The sequence below is a fragment of the Pan paniscus genome, chromosome 20 (assembly GCF_029289425.2).
Source record: "Pan paniscus chromosome 20, NHGRI_mPanPan1-v2.0_pri, whole genome shotgun sequence".
In the NCBI taxonomy this organism is placed as follows: domain Eukaryota; kingdom Metazoa; phylum Chordata; class Mammalia; order Primates; family Hominidae; genus Pan; species Pan paniscus.
Genome location: NC_073269.2, coordinates 44568489 through 44582336, shown reverse-complemented (window position 1 = coordinate 44582336; position 13848 = coordinate 44568489). Strand labels below are relative to the sequence as shown.

Sequence of the window (13848 nt, the reverse complement as noted above, 5' to 3'; positions counted from 1 at the left end):
GTTGGTGGAGAAAGACTCCTGCTGGGCAGAGGCGCATGTGCAGACTCTGCAGGCTTGCAGGGGTTAGGGGCCGCGCCCACTGCCACACACAGAGCGCTGCAGGTGGAGAGGCTCTGCCCAACTCCCAGGCCCTCTTTCCCTGGACCACAGGCTCGCCCAGACCCCTGTGTGTCTGATTTGTCTGGGACGTGTAAGTAGATTCCACTTGTTCACCAACCCCGAGCCAGCTGCAATGACCACTGGAGAGTGGGCTGAGGCATGCGGGGATCAGCTGGGAGGACACCAGGATCCCTTTGCGGCATCTGCTGTGAGGGAGGCGGGGCAGGAGCAGATGAGCTATTTGCCCAACTTGCTTCTGGAAGAGAGTTTTAAGCCCTAAGGGATTTCTAGGAAGGGCCAAGGGAAAGACATGGAAGTTCTTTGGTTCCAAGCAGTCGAAAGCAGTCTGGTCTGTGGCACTGCACCTGGCCACTCCTCCTGTGTCTCTGAGGCAGGTAGAGTCCAGCTGCTTACCGGACCTCATGGGGCGCCCAGATGCCTGTACCCCAGGACCTCCCTGTTGGAATAGAGGAGGGAGGAAAGGGGCTTCTAGAGTCTAGTGTCAGGAAAGGAACACCCACAGGAGGCAGCAGGATTGGGCCTGAAGGCCAAATTCAGCCGGGCAGTTCTCTGTCCCCGTTCCCACACAGGGGTGTGTTGGAGACTTGACAGAAAAGCCCAGGGCAGGCAGTGCAAGGCCTGACCTAGAGCGCCCTCCCACCACCCCTTCAAGATGCAGAGAGCACAGAACCACGAGAGGAGAAGCATCATGGACGCCACAAGGACTCGGTTAAGCCCCTCCAACCCCGGAAGGTCTTGGTCCTCCCTGGACAGCACGCGCCCCTCCTGCGCCCTCGAGGGCAGTGCTTCAAGGTGTGGGCTACAGCCTATAGTGGGACATCAAGATCAGTTCAAAGGGTTGTAGCCAGAAGTTTTAAAAAGTGAAATAGAGTAATAAAATATCAGCGTTCACAGGTGGTGAGGCTAAGTGTGGTTTGGCGAAAGTTCACGGGCACTCAGTAATAGGACATTTATTTCATCTTGTGGATTCATTCAAAAAGATCTGAAAGACGTTATTTTGAGGGGTCTATTTCTAGAATGGGACACCTCAGATAGTGTCTTGTGATCATTTTGGTAGGGTTGAAATTAGGACTCCCATAAAGAAAGCACATGCTGAAATTTATTCTAAAGGGGAAGGCCCCTTTTTATTAAACTTGTACATTTTACTTTCCTTCTTTCAGAATGCTAATAAAAAACTTTTGTTTATACTTAAAAAAACCAAAAATCAGACAAACAAAAGAAACGATTCCAACATCACTTCTGTGATGAGAAAAGAGGCAATGGAATTCAACATAAGCAAAGAAAACTCTACCTGGAGGAAAGAAATCGATCAGCGAGGAAACAACTCGGGGCTGCTGCCAGACTGCAGGCCATGCGAGGAGGAGCCTCCTAGAGGATTTCCAAAGCAAACCCATCCCTGCCAGACCAGGAAGCAGCCGTCCTACCTCCCAGAGAAACAGACCTCAGCCCTAATGATCACTCAAATCCGAGTCAATCCCTCTATTTAAAAAAAGCTCACACATAGTCTCCCCTCCCTTCCCCAGTCCTCTTGGCGACAGGGCGGTCACAGGACATATGTGTTCTTCACCAGCTGCTCCTTGTCATCTCCGGAGCTCCAGACGGTGCGCAGGGCACGCTCCTGGTTCCTCCGTGCCACCCGGATCAGGTAGACCATGGAGGCTCCCAGGAAGAGGATCAACACCATCACGAACAGCCCCGCCAGAACCACCACTGAGGACGAGAGAGGGGCCTCAGGACGGGCCAGGCAAGGGGAGTTGCAGCCAGAGTGGCGCTCACCAAGGGCCTGGGGAATCCAGGTGGGCTCAGCCTGAGGACCAAATGCCCCTCCCCAACCCAGACAGGGTCCAGAACTGCAGCTGGAGAGGACACAGCCTGCCAGAGATGCCACCAAGGAGAGTCCCCCAAAAAAGGAGGCGCCATGCTATGTGCGTGCCAGCAGAGTGGCCGTGTCGCCCGCAGAGTAGTCATCTGTGTTCCTTCTTTTTGAACTGAAAACCCAACTCTCAGGGCAACCTGCACAGGAGCCCCAGGCCGAGAGACGCACAAGGGTGTAAAAAACACTTAGCACCGGTGTGTACACATGAAACCTTAGGGGCTTTGTGCACACACACACTGACCGGCAATAGAGAAAGACGTGGCCCTGCAGGGGCTGGGAGGGCTGAGAGCTACTGCGGGATGAAGTCAGGGTGGAAGCGAGGGGGTACTCAGAGCTGTGCCAGCAAATTTCACAGTGTCTGCCCCACTGCAGTCTCGCTGGTCAGCTCAGATGCTTTTCTTCAGGAGGGGATCCGGCTAAGGAGTGTGACCTGTGGCAGCCTCCCCCATGTGGCTGTGGAGCTGCAGAGTTGGCCTTTGTGGGGCCACCCTCCAGACCCAGACCGCTTGCTTCCCAGCCCCGTGCCTGGCAAACCAGGCTTCACTGCTAGAACAGGACAGACTCGCAGGCCAGGTCCTGGCTCCTTCACCGGGAAACAGGTGGAGAAAGAGGCCAGACTGGCATGGCAGGTCTTTTGTGCCAACATTATCACCTGCAACTCAAGCTCAGAAACACAGGCCAGAGGCCTGGCCTCCTGCTCAGACCAGACTGTGTTGGGAAACACCCTGGCCCGTGGTCCTCCGTCCTGTCACCCGTGACCAATTCTTATGCCCCACACAGCAGCGCTCCCTCCACACCTCAGGCCAGCCTCAGGCCCGTGTGCAGCAGTCCTCAAATGCTCAACAGGAAGACCTCACCCCCAGTCACCCACGCCGCCTGGGCAGGGCCTGCCTTGTGACTGACTCACTCCAGCCCCAACTGTGTACACTGAACGGTGGGACAAACCACCACCTCGCCATTCTCACGCAGAAACATGACTTTCTGCCAAAATGATGTTCACAGTGAAGGATAATGTAAACCACAGCTGGGCAGGGCTGAGCTCAGTCAAGGAAGGGAGGAGGCAGGCTGATGGCAGGAGGAGGGTAAGGGGCCACTTACCCTTTGAGCCAAGGGGCAGGGGAGGATTCTCCTGCTGGCCTGGAAGAGAACACACAGCCTGAGGTCAGCTCACAGCCCCCATTCCACAGAGCTGCCGCAGGGGATCCCCTCAGCCAGGGCCTCCATGGGGAGCTCTTTCTGAGGGGCTTTCTTCCAGCTTTTCTGGGGCTTAGAGGCCTTGCCGCCCTGGTTGGCCCAAGAACAGCATTTCCAAGGCCTTCATATTTTAGGGGTGGGGAGATGGACCGGGGTCCTCAAGGGCGGGGCTTCCTGGGCTGAGGGGCTGCAGACTTACGGAAGCAGCGGAGCATGCAGGCCTCCTCAGAGCGGTAGCTGTTCTTATTGCCCCGGCAGCCTCCATAGATGAAGTTATTGCAGGAGTTCCTCTCCACGTCAAAGTACCAGCGTGGGAAGGATGCACGGCAAGGCCCAGTGACTGCCTTGGCGGCGCAGTATTCTAGGAGTAAGACAGCCCAGGGAATACAAATTAGTAGGGCCCGCAAGGAGGGGAAGCAAGCCAGAAAGTGCCTGAGGAGGCTTGCGGCTCCAGCAGACGGAGAAACATCTCTCTGGTAAAGAAGCCTGTAAATTACACCCAAGACCAGTGCAGCGGCTCTGACGCGCTGCTCCTTGGGTCCAGGTGACGGCTTCGGAGCTTTGAAGGCTGCTCTCTGCCAAGCCCTGTTCTAGGCCTTTTACATGCAGTGGCTGAGTCTCTATGAGACCTATCTGGGACCCTTCATTTTATACATGGAAACTCTGAGGCGGGGCGACAGTCACTTGCCCACAGCCAAGCCGCTGGCGAGAGGTTCAGGGACAATGTAAATTGCAGAGCCACGTGCCAGGCTGCGCCTCTAACGCACATCTCCACAGGGGCAGCCTCCTTCCCACTGCTGGCGGCATCCACGTGGGGCCTGTCACCTTGACCCCAACCCCAGGGGGCTGCCACCTGGGGAGGGGAGAGCCCTGCTCTACAACTTCCTCAGTGAAAATCCGCAAGTGTCTCTCAATACCCAACTAAGAATACATGTTTTGCCCCATATATAAGTTTCTTTGGAGTTTTTTTTTTTTTGAGACACTCTGTTGCCCAGGCTGGAGTGCAGTGGCGCAATCTTGGCTCATTGCACCCTCCGCCTCCCAGGCTTCGAGCAATTCTCCTGCCTCAGCCTCCCGAGTAGCTGGGACTACAGGTGCATGCCACTACGCCCAGCTAATTTTTCGTATTTTTAGTAGAGACAGGGTTTCACCATGTTAGGATGGTCTTGATATCCTGACCTCGTGATCCGCCCACCTCAGCCTCCCAAAGCGCTGGGATTACAGGTGTGAGCCACCGCACCTGGCCTCTTTGGAGTTTTACCTTCATAGTTGAACATATCGCTGGAGTGGTCTTCAGAATCCTGCCTTCTGGGAGCTGAAACACAAACATCTGTGTTAGGGAGGCTGGGCCGGACACAGGACACAGGCCTAGCTGGGTCTGGGTCTGGAAGGGCCCACTGAGGAGTGTGGACACGCCTTTAAGAAGGGGTGTGTAGCCCCTTCCATGGCCGGCTCTGCCACGTCACCCCAGCCCTAATGGGCTCTACGCACACACTGAGAGTGCTGGATGTGGCGGCCCTGCCGCCACCTCAGGGTTCCTATAGAAACCAAGCCTGCCACAGCTCCTAATATTATAGGGAACACGGTCTTGTTCACACTTTCTAATACAGTGAGGGGGACATGTTCCTCTCCAACAGGATGGAAACCAGAGCTGGTGTGTGGGGGGGCTAGCAGAGGATAAACAGGGAGCCAGGCAGAGCAAAGCCAGGACAGGCACAGGACTCCAGGCCTAGCAAAGCTGGAAAGTGACCACCCTAACGCCCCAGCACTCTGCAAGCCAGCCGGCCCAACAGCTGCTGAGCTACAGTGCACTCGGTGGGTAGCAGCTGCCGGGGGGAGTCCCATCCTCCAGCAGGGGTGCGGTGCAGTCCCCCCTCCACAGCAGCCTCCCAGAGTCCATGGCCTGAGGTCTGCCCCGAGGGTGCATTTGCTACCTGGTAGTGCATCGGGACCACTCACCCCAGGCGCCCGATGCAGAGTCCTTAAACCATAAAGGAGGAATGGGGCAGCAGCCGCCAGCACTACAAAGCAAGCTAACACACATCTTGAGATCACAAGCTGCAGTGGTGGGGAGGCGGGGGTGGCAGAGGACAGAGGATGCCCACGGGGCAGGGGACAGCGATGGCAACAGGGAGCAAAGGAAGCAGAGGAGACAGAACAGGCAGACAGGAGAGTGGGCGGGGAGTGGGGTCAGCAGAGCAGCTGGAGGCCCGCACAGCAAGGAGGGGCCTGAGCCTCATGGGCAGCAGCCACCTCCATCCCATCCTCCAGGAGGAGATGGGGGCCAGCCAGGAAGTGCTGCAGGATCCCGGGCCCCTGTGTCAGCTGGACAGTATAAACTCCCCCATAAGGATGCTGGAGCCAGAAGCCGGCAGCCCAGGCAGAGCCCCCGGTTTGCCAATTTTGAGTAAACAGAACCATGAGAGGGAAGCCTGTGACAGTTCCCAAATGACAAGTGTCCTTTCACAATGACCCATCCAGTGGCCTCACTCCATCACGGGTCTCTTTAAGAACCTACCACTTGGGACAGAGGAATCCGCTGCATTCCTGCTGGTGGCCAGGTCACCCGTGGCATTCTCTGCAAGGGGACAAAGAAACAGCACAGTGAAAGAGCTTTCGAGAGACTGCCAGGGACAAAGAATGAGCTGGCCCTGTGCGCCTCTCACCACAGCATCCATTTCTCCTTTACATGGGACCTTCAATGTGCATGCCAGACCACAACTTGGAAATAAGGAACCAAGATTGCCTCCCGAAGAGGAAACTTAAGATTAACTTGCAGGGAATCAGAGCAGAGATGTGCAAAGTGACCTTAAAAAGACAGTGACTTGGCTGGGTGTAGTGGCTCATGGCTGTAATTCCAGTACTTTGGGAGGCCAAGGCAGGTGGATCACCTGAGGTCAGGAGTTTGAGACCAGCCTGGCCAACATGGCAAAACCTATTAAAAATACAAAAGTTAGGGCCGGGTGCGGTGGCTCACGCCTGTAATCCCAGCACTTTGGGAGGCCAGGGTGGGCGGATTGCAAGGTCAGGGATCGAGACCATCCTGGCCGACACTGCGAAAACCCATCTCTACTAAAAATACAAAAAATTAGCCGGGTGTGGTGGCACGCGCCTGTAGTCCCAGCTACTCCGGAGGCTGAGGCAGGAGAATTGCTTGAACTTGGGAGGCGGAGGTTGCAGTGAGCCGAAATCGCACCACTGCACTCCAGCCTGGACAACAGAGTGAGACTCCGTCTCAAAAAACAAACAAAAAACCCCAAAAAGTTAGCCAGGCGTGATGGCAGATGCCTGTAATCCCAGCTACTCAGGTGGCTGAGGCAGGAGAATCGCCTGAACCTGGGAGGCAGAGGTTGTAGTGAGCCGAGATCGCACCATTGACCATTGCACTCCAACCTGGGCAACAAGAGTGAAACTCCGTCTCAAAGAAAGAAACAAACAATCAAAACACAGTGACTTCCAGGGCCAAATAATTGCTTAACTGTATCAACTCATCTAACTAATTCAACTGTAATACCAGTGCTTACACTGGGTGAAGGGTGGGGGGCATCACTTGAGGCCAGGAGTTTGAGACCAGCTTGGGCAACATAAAAAGACCTAATCTCTTTTGGGGGAGAAAAACAAAACAAAACACAACACTTTTTTTAAAGGTTAACATGATAAACTTTTTGTTTTGAAATGGAGTCTCGCTCTGTCGCCCAGGCTGGAGTGCTCTGGCGCGATCTCGGCTCACTGCAAGCTCCACCTCCCGGGTTCACACCATTCTCCTGCCTCAGCCTCTGGAGTAGCTGGGACCACAGGCGCCCGCCACCAGGCCCGGCTAATTTTTTTTTGTATTTTGAGACGGAGTTTCACCGTGTTAGCCAGGATGGTCTCGATCTCCTGACCTCTTGATCTGCCCACCTCGGCCTCCCAAAGTGCTGGGATTACAGGTGTGAGCCACCGTGCCCGGCCAACATGATAAATTTTACACAGCGTTTATCTCCCACACCTTGTCCAAGATGGAGGGAACCCTGGCTCCTCCGCATCCTCGGGCCTGGCCTAGCCTGATGCTATTAAACGGTCACCTTGCAAACCAGCTCCCCGCGTTCTGCCTCTCTCTTCATCAAGCAGTCTTCTGGCAACTGGACTAGAGACTTGCCTATGCGGACTAAAGGCGTGGGCCCGGGGACACGAGTGCCTGCTCCCCGGGGCGGTCCTGGTTCTCATGATGAATTAATACACTGGCAGTCTCATTCTCACTTGCCTTCCCACAGAGCCTGCCTGCCTGGGAGAGAATATGCCGGCAAAGGACCCCAGGCACTAGCAGCCCTGGCAGTGTTTAGCTCTTTACAGACTCACATGGGAGTGCCTCGAGAGACATGCATTGCATCCAGTCAGATGCCAATATGTGCTTTCTGGACCTGCAAGGCGGGGCCAGACTCTAAGGAGACAGCTAACCTGCCTGCTCCCAGGAACACACAGCCACTCATGTCCCCTGGCTATGTTCACTGTCTACTGCCTGAGTTCTCAACACTTCAGCTCCCTTCCTGAGGAGATAACAAACAGCCAGGATGGACAGATACATTTGCTAAAGGCAACTCTTGACTGGGATAGCTCAGAAAAGGTAGCAAAAGATATTTCTCCCAAGTCCTCCTTCATAATGAATCACAGCTGACGATAGAAATACAGTAACTGGGTCAATGGTGGCTCACAGAGACAACACCAAGTCATCAAAAAAACATGTTAGGGGGAGTGCCGCTGAAAATATTTTTATTTATTTTTTACTTAAAGGCCAGTGTAATTGTTTGTTTTTTCAGTTAAAGTGAAATGTTTAGCTGGGCACAGTGGCTCATGCCTGTAATCCTAGCACTTTGGGAGGCAGGCAGATTGCTTGAGCTCAAGCGTTTGAGACCAGCCTGGGTAACATGGTGAAACTCCATCTTTACCAAATACACAAAAATTAGCCAGGTGTGGAGGTGCACGCCTGTAGTCCCAGCTACTTGAGAGGCTGAGGCGCGAGAATCACTTGAACCCAGGAGGTGGAGGTTGCAGTGAGCCAAGATCACATCACTGCACTCCAGCCTGGTAGGCGACTAAGCGAGAAAAAAAGAAAAAAGTGAAAATCTTTAACATAGGATTTGGATGGCCAAACCCTCGGGTCTCTGGAACACTCGGGATGGAGCAGCCCCAAAGGGCCAATGTCTCATCACCACCAGCTCTCAGGAAGTCCTTCTCACTCAGCTAAGAGCCAGGGCACGCTGCTGGGAGGTTTAGGTTTTAATTTAAACTGTGAGGTTATCAGGGTCAAAATTACCTTGATTCCACAGAACTCCTTGCAGGTGAGGGCCGCAAAGAGGATGGATTCCAGGACGTATGTTTGTTTTAACTTGACCGGTAACTTGGCTGGGTGAGCTATTCAAGTCACTTGTCCCACAATTAAAAATAACCCAAATAGCGGCCAGGTGCGGTGGCTTACACCTGTAATCCCAGCACTTTGCGAGGCTAAGGCAGGCAGATCACCTGAGGCCAGAAGTTCAAGACCAGCTTGGCCAACATTGCGAAACCCCATCTCTACTAAAAATACAAAAATTAGCCAGGCGTAGTGGTGGACACCTGGAATCCCAGCTACTCAGGAGGCTGAGGTTGCAGTGAACCGAGATTGCTCCACTGCACTCCAACTTGGGCGACAGAGCAAGACTCTGTCTCAAAATAAAATAAAATAACCCAAATACCCAGGGAACAAGAGGGGCAGCCCTGTCGGAGTGGATCAAAAAGGCTCTGCTCAAGAAGGCAAGGCTACTTCCTCTTTGGTCTGCTCTGAAACTTGCACTTAGTAAAGTGGGAGAAAGGAAGCTGGGTCACGCTGGCCCCAGCTCTGCCCTGTTGTTTTGCTGCCTTTCTGGGAAGAGTAGGAGTGAGGGTCTGCCGTGAAACCACTGTACGGCCACCAGGACATTCACACGGTGCCTGTTTCTCCTGCTTTTTAAAACGTCACCCACATTCCACTGTCAAGAACTAATCAAGAGAGGAAAGTATCCACATTCCAGTTAATAAATTGTCTCTAAAGAGCAAAATCTGGCTGGGCACAGTGGCTCACGCCTGTAATCTCAGCCCTTTGGAAGGCCCAGGTGGGAGGATCACTTGAGGCCAAGAGTTCAAGACCAGCCTGGGTAACATAGGGAGACCCCTGCCTCTATAAAAAATTTCAAAATGAGCAAGGTGTGGTGGCATGTGCCTGTAGTCCCAACTACTCAGGAGGCTGAGGTGGGAGGTTCTGCTTGAGCCCAGGAGGTGGAGGCTGCAGTGAGACCCTGTCTAAAAAAAAAAGCAGGGGCTGGGCGCAGTGGCTCATGCCTGTAATCCCAGCACTTTGGGAGGCTGAGGCAGGCAGATCACAAGATCAGGAGATCGAGACCATCCTGGCTAACAAGGTGAAACCACGTCTCTACTAAAAACACAAAAAATTAGTTGGGCGTGATGGCGGGCGCCTGTAGTCCCAGCTACTCAGGAGGCTGAAGCAGGAGAATGGCATGAACCCGGGAGGCAGAGCTTGCAGTGAGCCAAGATCGTGCCACTGCACTCCAGCCTGGGCGACAGAGCAAGACTCCGTCTCAAAAAAAAAAAAAAAAGCTCCCTCTCCCTCTCCCCCGCTCCCTCTCCCCACGGTCTCCCTCTCCCTCTCTTTCCACGGTCTCCCACTGATGCCGAGCCAAAGCTGGACTGTACTGCTGCCATCTCGGCTCACTGCAGCCTCCCTGCCTGATTCTCCTGCCTCAGCCTGCTGAGTGCCTGTGATTGCAGGTGCGCGCCACCACGCCTGACTGGTTTTCGTATTTTTTTGGTGGAGACGGGGTTTCGCTGTGTTGGCCGGGCTGGTCTCCAGCTCCTAACTGCGAGTGATCCGCCAGCCTCGGCCTCCCGAGGTGCCGGGATTGCAGACGGAGTCTGGTTCACTCAGTGCTCAATGGTGCCCAGGCTGGAGTGCAGTGGCGTGATCTTGGCTCGCTACAACCTCCACCTCCCAGCCGCCTGCCTTGGCCTCCCAAAGTGCCAAGATTGCAGCCTCTGCCTGGCCGCCACCCCGTCTGGGAAGTGAGGAGCGTCTCTGCCTGGCCGCCCATCGTCTGGGACGTGAGGAGCCCCTCTGCCTGGCTACCCAGTCTGGAAAGTGAGGAGCGTCTCTGCCCGGCCGCCATCCCATCTAGGAAGTGAGGAGCGCCTCTTCCCGGCCGCCATCCCATCTAGGAAGTGAGGAGCGTCTCTGCCCGGCCACCCATTGTCTGAGATGTGGGGAGCGCCTCTGCCCCGCCGCCCCGTCTGGGATGTGAGGAGCGCCTCTACCTGGCCGCGACCCCATCTGGGAGGTGAGGAGCGTCTCTGCCCAGCCACCCCGTCTGAGAAGTGAGGAGACCCTCCACCTGGCAACCGCCCCATATGAGAAGTGAGGAGCCCCTCCGCCCGGCAGCCACCCCGTCTGGGAAGTGAGGAGCGTCTCTGCCTGGCAGCCACCCCATCTGGGAGGGAGGTGGGGGTCAGCCCCCGCCAGGCCAGCTGCCCCATCCGGGAGGGAGGTGGGGGGATCAGCCCCCTGCCCGGCCAGCCGCCCCATCCGGGAGGGAGGTGGGGGGGTCAGCCCCCCGCCCGGCCAGCCGCCCCGTCCGGGAGGGAGGTGGGGGGGGTCAGCCCCCCGCCCGGCCAGCCGCCCCGTCCGGGAGGTGAGGGGCGCCTCTGCCCGGCCACCCCTACTGGGAAGTGAGGAGCCCCTCTGCCCAGCCAGCCGCCGCATCCGGGAGGGAGGTGGGGGGGGTCAGCCCCCTGCCCGGCCAGCCACCCCGTCCGGGAGGTGAGGGGCGCCTCTGCCCGGCCGCCCCTACTGGGAAGTGAGGAGCCCCTCTGCCCAGCCAGCCGCCGCGTCCGGGAGGGAGGTGGGGGGGGGTCAGCCCCCCGCCAGGCCAGCCGCCCCAACCGGGAGGGAGGTGGGGGGGTCAGCCCCCCACCCGGCCAGCCGCCCCGTCCGGGAGGTGAGGGGCGCCTCTGCCCGGCCGCCCCTACTGGGAAGTGAGGAGCCCCTCTGCCCGGCCAGCCGCCCCGTCCGGGAGGGAGGTGGGGGGGTCAGCCCCCCGCCCGGCCAGCCGCCCCGTCCGGGAGGGAGGTGGGGGGTTCAGCCCCCCGCCCTGCCAGCCGCCCCGTCCGGGAGGGAGGTGGGGGTGTGAGCCCCCCGCCCGGCCAGCCGCCCCGTCCAGGAGGGAGGTGGGGGGGTCAGCCCCCCGCCCGGCCAGCTGCCCGGTCTGGGAGGTGAGGGGCGCCTCTGCCGGGGCGCCTCTGCCCGGCCGCCCCTACTGGGAAGTGTGGAGCCCCTCTGCCCAGCCACCACCCCGTCTGGGAGGTGTACCCAACAGCTCATTGAGAACGGGCCATGATGACAATGGCGGTTTTGTGGAATAGAAAGGGGGGAAAGGCGGGGAAAGGATTGAGAAATCGGATGGTTGCCATGTCTGTGTAGAAAGAGGTAGACACGGGAGACTTTTCATTTTGTTCTGTACTAAGAAAAATTCTTCTGCCTTGTGATCCTGTTGATCGGTGACCCTACCCCCAACCCTGTGCTCTCTGAAACATGTGCTGTGTCCACTCAGGGTTAAATGGATTAAGGGTGGTGCAAGATGTGCTTTGTTAAACAGATGCTTGAAGGCAGCATGCTGGTTAAGAGTCATCACCACTCCCTAATCTCAAGTATCCAGGGACACAAACACTGCGGAAGGCCGCAGGGTCCTCTGCATAGGAAAACCAGAGACCTTTGTTCACTTGTTTATCTGCTGACCCTCCCTCCACTATTGTCCTATGACCCTGCCAAATCCCCCTCTGTGAGAAACACCCAAGAATGATCAATAAAAAAAATAAAAAATAAAATAAAATAAAAAAAGGAAAAAAACAAAAGCTCCAACTACTACCATCTCACCTGTGACAGTGGCACATTTCTTGAGGCACTCCTCCTTGGTCAGGTAATTATTGCTGTTTCCATCACAGCCCCCATACACAAACAGCTGGCAGGATCCGTCAGTGACATTGTACCACCACCTAGGCATGGAGGCCCGGCATCTGCCCACCACCTTCGACACCAGGCAGAAGTCTGAAACGCGAAGCACAACCCCGTTAGCTTGGCAGGGCAATCCTGGCAACAAAGGACACGCACAGACCTGTACATGGATCCCCCAGGAGAACCAGAGCCTTGAGTTTCAGCAGTTCCTCTGTGAGCTGTTTCCCAAGCCCAGATCGTCAACAGGCCCACTCAGTGCTTCCTTCCTTGTATAAACACATCACCCAACAATAAAGACAGCAACCCACCCACTGAACTGTATTTCAGTTGTGTGTTTTGTCCCCTGTCCCCATTATTGAAGACATGCACATCCAGTGTAGAAACATAACTTTATTTATTTATTTTGGAGAGAGAGTCTCACTCCATCGCCAGGCTGGAGTGTGGTGACTCGATCTCAGCTCACTGCAACCTCTGCCTCCCGGGTTCAAACGATTCTTTTGCCTCACCCTCCTGAGCAACTGGAACTACAGGCGTGCGCCACCATGCTGGGCTTTTTTTTTCTGTACTAAAGTACAGATGGAGTTTCACCATGTTGCCCAGGCGGGTCTTCAACTCCTGAGCTCAAGCAATCCGCCTGCCTCAGCCTCCCAAAGTGCTGGGATCACAGGCACGAGCCACTACGCCCAACGGAAACATGACTTAAAAAAAAAAAAAACAAACAAAACCTGACTCCAAGACCCTTCTGGATGCTGCCCCATCCCACAGGGCCAAGGGGAGCTTAGGGCTGAAAGGTCAGAGCCAGAGAAGTGAAGTTGGGAAGGAGAGGCGCTATCAGCGCCCTCGGTAGTCCTCACACGTGCTTTTCCTGATCTTTCCTGTCCACTCTCTGCCCAGGCAGGCCACAGGACACTCAAATTACTGGAAGAGCCTCAGAAGGAAGCTTCTTAACTCGAGTGCCTGCAGCCCAGCCCATGGCTCCAAAGACAACACAGGTCCTACCCCTGCACCACGGCTTGTTACAGCTCCTATTTGGGCACACCAAGATGGGCCTGGGTTTCAAGGCACCCTCAAATCTGGCCCTACTTTAGTAAAAGGGAAACAAAAGCCAATGTTATAAAATTCCAGCCAGAAACACTTCTTGCAAAAGGTCTGTACGCTCTCTTGAAAGGGAGAGAGAAACAATTGCTAGAAGCAACACCTGCACCAAAATAAGCCTTTCCACTGGAAGGATTGAAGGCAACCTGAAAAGAAAACAGCCTGGCTGTGTGGCTCCATGTCTGCTCCTGTATCACGGTTATCACCCCTCCCTAACCCTGGCCTTCACCCACCTCTGCCTGCTCAGCACAAGGGCATTCCAACCTGCACAGGGCCTGGCACAGGGTGCTTGATAAACATGTCTCCAATAAAAGCATCCCACAGCCAAACGCTTGCTTAGATGTTGTCATTGACTCCTCGCTAGTTGTTTTCATGTTTGTTAGGTTTGTTTCACCCACTAGGGATATATCTTCTGTTGTGTCTCCCCATATATGTCACAGTGATGGGCATGAAACCAGATGTTCCACAGAACACTAATCAACGGACAAAAAAGGTTGCTACTCTGCAAAACAAACAAACACATACATGCCTCCAAGGAAATCCCACCCAC

At 55.5% G+C, this 13848-nt stretch overlaps 1 protein-coding gene across 1 annotated transcript in view; it reads right to left on the bottom strand.

Annotated features, from left to right (window-relative positions):
• Positions 1–1201: 1201 nt before the first annotated feature.
• The window catches only part of SPINT2 (serine peptidase inhibitor, Kunitz type 2), a 30655-nt gene continuing 18008 nt past the window's right edge, over positions 1202–13848 (bottom strand). The window contains exons 2-7 of the mRNA XM_003812282.6: positions 12126–12296; positions 5709–5768; positions 4452–4505; positions 3390–3551; positions 3095–3133; positions 1202–1830 (exon numbers count right to left, since the gene is read on the bottom strand). Coding sequence (XP_003812330.1) covers positions 1664–1830; positions 3095–3133; positions 3390–3551; positions 4452–4505; positions 5709–5768; positions 12126–12296 — 653 coding nt within the window. The 3' untranslated portion in view covers positions 1202–1663. The remainder of the gene's footprint in view (positions 1831–3094; positions 3134–3389; positions 3552–4451; positions 4506–5708; positions 5769–12125; positions 12297–13848) is intronic.